Below are 7,252 nucleotides of genomic sequence, written 5' to 3'. Positions count from 1 at the left end.
TGCATAATATGATTTAGACTATTTTCACCCCCATTTCTGGTTCTGTTGAGCAAAGGTGAAAATGAGACAGAAATAAAAAGAGTTTATGTCTGTTTGGAATGCTTGTACCATATGATGTATTAATTTTCTTGCCTCAGAAAATAAAATTTGAAATTTTCCATTCCTTTTGATTCTTTTTGTTGGCATGTAATGATGTAAAGCATATCTCTATGAAGTTGTTTTCAAAAAAAAATAAAAAACAGTTTGGGATACTGACAGGTCATTTCCTTTTGATTCCTCTACAACAAACATGTTTGTGTTAATAACAGTTGTCAAATACAAAAGACAATACAATATTTCCAAGAAGGCCTACGACTATCAGAACTGGGAACTCATGACTTGTAAAATTTCATGGACATCTTACAATGGGAAGAGAGTGTGAATAAATTATCTAAACCAAACTTTAAAAAAAAAAAAAAAAAAAAAATTGCTGCTGTTCATGTATAAAGGAACTTATCTTTCCTGATCCCATTGACTCTTGGGTATCTCCCCAGAGTCAGCAATAACAACCTTCTTTCTAGGCTTCCCACTGTAGGTTCCAGCCCCACCTTCAATTGCAAACACAGTGTCCATGCCTTGAATGACCTTGCCAAAGACAACATGCTCCCCATCCAACCTGGAATTTTAGCCCATATAGCATATCACACATCATTTGTATAGATCTACTTTGGCAGCAGAGTAAGCATATTAAGCAAAGACCCAGAGTATGAACTTTTAAGCAGTTTTTTTTTTTTTTTTTTTTTTTTTTTTTTTTTTTTTAAACAAGATAGAAATTCTACTCTAGTCTAATCTAAGTGTATACGTGGGTGAAGCTCCTTTATGAAGACTTGAACTCCGGTCTTTGCCCTCTACACCCTACAAGCACTTATACTTGTGGAGTGACCATCGCACCAAGGGTGTGCAATGGTAAGCATTTAAATTTTGAACAGGCTGAAGCTGATACAATAAGAAGATTGTCCATATAATAATGAAAACTATATTTTGGCAACCATAGCTGCCCCCATTTTCTTCAAACAGGAACAAAATCCACAATAACAATTAGATGGTAATTTTATTAATAAAAAGAAAGAGAAACATGAAAATTTCAGATGGTCCTCGAGAATATAGATGCATTAGTTTTGTTAAAGTAGCGTGCAGGAGAGGATTGTCATTAAGGATTCAAAATTCCAAAGAACTGAACATGTCAATCAGGACTTAGGAGATGCTGGACCTGGAAATTATGTGCAGGTCCACCTGTTTATACTTTTTGTCTTAATATTCAATAATACAACCCTGGAGAATAGCTTACCAGCTGGCTTTGACTGTAGTGATGAAAAACTGTGAGCCATTGGAATCAGGCCCCGAATTCACCATGGAAACAACACCTACAAGAATAAAGTATGGTTTAAGAGAAAGGACAGTAAAAAGGAAACTCCACAATTGAGAAAATATTGAGCATTAGGAATCATAAATTATTACACAGCTCAACCACTAAAAGAGTCTAAAGTAAATGACCTGCATGTGAATGTTTTATCTTGAAATTCTCATCAGGAAAGGTGCCACCACCATATATTGATACAAAACCCCTACCATCACCATGAACAATATCTCCACCTTGAATCACAAACCCAGATACTATACGATGAAATGGTGTTCCTTTATAGTGGAGTTTTTTCCCATGGGCACCCTCGCCTTTCTCCCCTATGTTTAAAGTGAGCAAGTTATAATCAGCATATTGATAATAACAACAGCCATCAGGTTCAGTAACCCGTAAAACAAGTAAGAAGACCCCAAATACCTGTGCATAAAGCCCTAAAATTTTCTGCAAACAAAGAAATTCAGGCATTAGGCAACTAATTGGCATGAGATCAAATACTGAGATAACTTCATTTCAGTTGCTATGAACTCAACAGCTTAAATTCAAGCAAACATGTCTTGCTAAGTAAAGAAAAACAAACCATTCAGCAACTAGCCAAATACTTAAGATGATTTAGGTAACTAATTTTTTTATTGGTGATTTAGGTTACTAAAATACTGAACATAAAAGAATACACAAACAATCTTCAGGACATACCAACAGTTTTAGGTACAACTTGGCCATATAATCCGATCATGATTCTACCTGCACAAATACAGGTATAAATTGGCAGTTGAATATATAAAAAGGAGAAAGAAATATAAGAAACTGAGCTATAATGACTGATAACAACAGTGCATGTTCTAGATTTTAGACCAATTATTATTCTATCTAATGGCTTTCTGTCAGAACCTTGATTAGTTCAAACAACTTGAATCTTATGATATTTCCAATCAAAATGGCCCACGATTTAGATTTAACTGATCTAAAGATAAAGTGCCAGTTTTAAAAAACCCTGGCGTAAGTAAAAAATTAGAGTTGGACGGTGAATAATGACAACCTTGGTTGTTAAATGACTTCACTATGCGCAGATAGAGCTGCACTGCAATCCCTTGAAAAGATTGCAAATACTTTAAACCTTCCATGTTATCCAGACCACCAAGTAAAAATAGACCATAGCCTTGGAACTACCATTTAAAAAGCATAGCATCCGCCATCCAAGAATCAATCATAAACTGATCTTATTTTTATCCACATACCACATAAAGCATACAGGTATTGCAAATTTTTTTTTTTTTTTTATAAGTGGTGTTTTTGTGTGTGTGCGTGTGTGTGTGTGTGTGTGGGGATAAAATCAATAGTTACACCATTTGAAGATGGTGGAAAAAAGAAGAAAGACACAAAGATACAATTGCACAATTACATGGTAGGCTCCATAAAGGAACGCCTTCCTCACCAAAATCATTGAAAAATATAAATTTTGATGTTTACAAAAGTAACACAATTAGTTTAAGTAGGGGAGGGATAATTACCAAGAAATCAAACATTAGAAAGGAGACTTAACTTATAGGATGTAATCAAAAAAGAAAAACTAACTCATAGGGCGCATCTAGTCAGATCTTATTCGGATCAACAAACAGAGAAAAGGATTTGAAAAGCAAATACCAACGCTTGTATATAGACAAAGAACAGGGTTGGGGTTTGGGGAGATAAATATTTGTCTTTTTCAATTATTAGGACAAGAAATTGATCATTGCTCCTTTATTTTCAGTAAATGATTAACCATAAGAATGTCGGTCTTAACCATTCGTACATGAAGCCTTGAGAGCAGCTGTGTGCTTATTGCTGCAGTTCGAATCAAAGTGTTAGTATGAAAGCTGTACCTTGACGTTGTTCCTCAATATCAACATCGAAGTAAACTCTGTGGGTAATTTCAGGCACCTCTTCTGCTTTTTCTTCACTCTACACATTAAAGGAAGCAAATCAATACAGTTATAAATATTTCCATTAGATAAGGGTTGATGGTAGTTGAGCATGAAATTATCAGTCCAATGAATCAACATTCAGAAACATAAATCAATGTATAAGCAAATAATGACAAATGAGTGAAGGAAATTTCAATTCTCAAGCATGCAGATATGGCCATTCCTCTTCACAGAAGACTTGTGATAATATTTCAATAAATAGCAGACTCTTGGGACTTCATCATGAGGTGATTGCTACATAACAAGAAAAAGAGATAACAATGAAACCTAAAATCCCTTTTAGTATCTAAAGGGCCATATATTTCACTTTCCCTTGTATATTAAATCTTTATCCTATCTTATGTAAAAGGGTAACTTGGAACTACAATTCAAATATCCAAGTAACAGTCTCCTACCTATATCGCACTGATTTATCCAAAAGAATCGTTTCAATTAAAATTTGGTTATTCACTATGTATGAGGATCCCCACTAAGCATCCATGGCTGAATGGTAAAAGTGCCCAATTCATAATTGTTGAATTCGTAGGTTCAATTCCTACATGATGCACATCAATGGACCCTCCAATAAGTCTATTGGAATTAGCTCTATATTATTAAGAATCTCGTCATAGAATCATAGATCTTCAAATTATCAGACTAACTACCATTTTGATATTAATATCATTAAATGCCTTAGCAACACATTTTCTCTACCTAGGTGCATAGTTGCAAGAATCCTGCAGAAGTGAATCTGCTCCATAAGTAAACCCCTCCTGCACAACCCTAACCAAAATGCAAAAGAAGCTTGATACCCCAGATTGGCCAATTCCAACTTAACATGCAGTACAGCAATTCACTACATGCACAGCAACAATTGAAGTTCTACAACAAACTTTTATATGCAACCAGGCTTGGGCTTCCACATTTACCACCTTTGGATTGATGGTAATGCTTTTTTTTTTTTTTTTTTTTTTTTTTTTTTTTTTTGAAGTCAAAAATTTTATTGGAAAGGGAAAAGAGAATGACACAAAATAAAATGTGTACAATCCCTTTTCAAATAATGCAACTCGCAAAGAAAGTGTCAATAAAAGCAACAAAAGACATCAAAGGGATGCCGCCTAGAGCATGCATCCAATCAAACAAAGACAGTAAAATTTGTTCTTTGATCTCATGAGCAGGTCAACTCCATCAAAGACCCACCTATTTCTTTTGTATCACAAAGTCCACATACCACATAGGGCAAGGTTTGCCACACAATAGTGGTTCTGAAACCGTCATTGTCAACTCTCCAACATCTAACATACAGATTTGGACATTTGGGCATCACCTAAGTTAGTCTTTTTTGATAATTTGATGGTTGGGGGTGGGGGGATTTGAACCTTGAATGTTTCCATTGGAGACACCAAGAGATGCCAACCAGTTGAGCTACAAGGCTCTTGGCATCGCCCAAGTCAGTCCTAGCACCACAAAAACAAGGGATCATACATCAGTTGCCGTAGGGCAATGAAGAACCAAGTGATCAACAGCCTCCAAGTTACCCCTACAGATCTGATTGTAATGCTCTTATTTAAATTGTCAAGATTAGATTTGAGGCTGAACTAGCTCATGCTATTATAGCTAATAATTGGTTTTGGTTGTTCGGTCGAAAGGAATTTATAACTCCATTATGAGTAGAGCTCTTTGCTGCTTAAGGAAGCTTCCAGCCTTTGTCTTTAATGAGCTGGCCCTCTGTTGCTTTGATTAGTCGTTTAGCTTATGTCTTACAGTATTCGCTGCAGTTGGCCCACTGTTGCTATCTCTCTCTCTATTCTAGAATTTGTGCTTCATAGTAGCTTGTGTTCTTTGTATTTATCAGTTTCAGCACAAGATACTTGATACTTCTTGAATGTTGTGTCTATAGTGTTAGTTTCTTAACGAAATTTTCTCATTCATTAAGGGAAAAGGAAAAAAAAAAAAAAAAAGTATTCTAACAATTTTCCAATCCTTCCCCTCAATCTTTTTGTAATTTAACTTAAAAGTAGATGCTATTCATTTAAATAAAATACAAGTATTGAAATTTTCTACCCACCTATTCCACCTTAACCCAAATGCCCATTACTTACTTTGTTTCCCTTATCAACTTTCAAGCAAATCCAAAATCTTAGCTACAACAATTTTACCATATATGAAATTCAAACAATGAACATGTTTATCTCTTCCAATTGCACCCAACCAAGCATTGCTTACACACAAAATTCAAGTGCAACTAAAGCTACCTATGCTCATTTTTCCAATTACACAACAAAAAACCACTCCATTCACAGCATTCAGATCACACACACGCACACCAAAGCCAAACAAAGAAAACCCATTATTAAATATCCAAAACCCAGATCAAATTCGCAACCAAACTAGCTAAAACTCAACCCCACTCACACAATCAGATCTGTACACATACAAACCGAAATGGGTTTTATTTATATTATCCCAAAAAAAGCCTTACCTTTTTGGGGTTGGAGAACGCGAAGATGAGGAAAATCAAGAGGACAAGGTAGAGAAAGATGAAGCGTGGCTGGACCAGAAGCGAGATCGCTCGACGCATCGTTTTGGGTTACTCCTGTGTGTGACTGTATTTCTCTCTCTCTCTCTCTCTCTCTCTCTCTCTCTCTCTCTTTTGAATCAACAATTATATCTAAAGCTTTCGTGGCCTTCCATGAATGAAGAAAATAACAGAGCTTTTCACTCTCTCTCTCTCTCTAGAGGAAGAAGGAGCAAATGTAGCAGTGTCAGTGGCCTCTCTCAGAGAGAGTGCGGAAATCTGTCTCTGGGATTTTTGGTCTTTGGCGCTGAAGAGGAACGAAATAAATTTCTTTTTTATATAATTAAAAAGCAAAAATAATAATAATAATAATAATCGGATAATTAAAAAGAAATTATTATTTTCTTTTTTATTGAGGGGGAAAAAAGAAATTATTCTAATAAGAAGGATTTATTTATTTATTATAGGCTCATAAGTCATAAGAAGGATTAATGGACCGTGATTAGTTGTTTTTTTAAAATTTATTATATATAGGCGAATGGGTGATTAGTAATAATTAGATATGATTTAATTTACCAAATAACATAAAACTTTACTTAGATTAGTATCATGTCATTGAGCATATTTTACGTCAATCTAATCAAACTCTTACAAGCAATTAACCACTTTTGCCAAAACTAATTAAGTAATTCATAAGCTTTTGACTGTTGACGAGTTAAATAGTTTTTTTATATATATAGGATGAATTGGTGATTAGTATTAATTAAATATGATTTAATTTGCCAAAGCTTTATGAGTCAATTAGCATAAAACTTTACTCAAATTAGTTTCATGTCACAAAGTATATTTTACGACAATCTAATCAAACTCCCGCAAGCAATTAACCCCATCTACCAAAACTAGTTACTAAGTAATTCAGGAGCTTTTTATTACTAACAGGTTAAATAGTTTATTTTCATGACTATGAGGTAACTTTTAGTATTTTTAATTGAAACATTTTTTGGTAAACAAGATAATTTCATTAACTAAAAGACATAAACACAGAGTATATATGCTCATACACAGCTCTGACAGCATCAAGGCTGAGCAAAAGGGAAACATCTGTAGGGGGGAGTGGAAATGATTTGGTCAAACATGATTTCAAATCTCATCTCCCCCATTATAACAACCAATATCAATATAATACAAAAATGATTTGGTGTTCAAATGAAGTGGTTTGGTGTTCAAATCACCACTGTGCTATTTTTGTACCTATTGGAATTTAAAAATAAATAAATAAGTTTTTTTTTTTTTTTTTTTTTTTGAGAAGAAAAAACAAATCTGGTTTAGTTGGATTTGGGGATTTTTGGATCAATAAGATGTAGTTTTCTTGTTTTTGTACCAAATTTCCAATTC

At 34.3% G+C, this 7,252-nt stretch overlaps 1 protein-coding gene across 2 annotated transcripts; it reads right to left on the bottom strand.

Moving 5' to 3' along the window:
- Positions 1–232: 232 nt before the first annotated feature.
- Positions 233–6,166, bottom strand: LOC115969353 (peptidyl-prolyl cis-trans isomerase CYP21-1). 2 transcript variants are annotated; one of them, XM_031088971.1, is made up of 7 exons: positions 5,822–6,166; positions 3,259–3,337; positions 2,093–2,140; positions 1,817–1,840; positions 1,534–1,719; positions 1,328–1,403; positions 233–655 (listed from the first exon to the last, which is right to left on the bottom strand). In XM_031088971.1, the coding sequence occupies exons 1-7, from the start codon at positions 5,918–5,920 to the stop codon at positions 493–495; spliced, it is 675 nt and encodes a 224-aa protein (XP_030944831.1). In that variant the 5' UTR covers positions 5,921–6,166; the 3' UTR covers positions 233–492. The 2 variants fall into 2 exon arrangements, with proteins under 2 accessions (XP_030944831.1, XP_030944832.1); XM_031088972.1 differs by lacking the exon at positions 2,093–2,140 and having other exon boundaries at positions 5,822–6,156.
- Between the last annotated feature and the right edge of the window lie 1,086 nt (positions 6,167–7,252).

The sequence above is a fragment of the Quercus lobata genome, chromosome 11, assembly GCF_001633185.2.
Source record: "Quercus lobata isolate SW786 chromosome 11, ValleyOak3.0 Primary Assembly, whole genome shotgun sequence".
NCBI lineage: Eukaryota > Viridiplantae > Streptophyta > Magnoliopsida > Fagales > Fagaceae > Quercus > Quercus lobata.
Note: the sequence above shows the minus strand (reverse complement) of the source record. Positions and strands in the feature narration are given on the sequence as shown.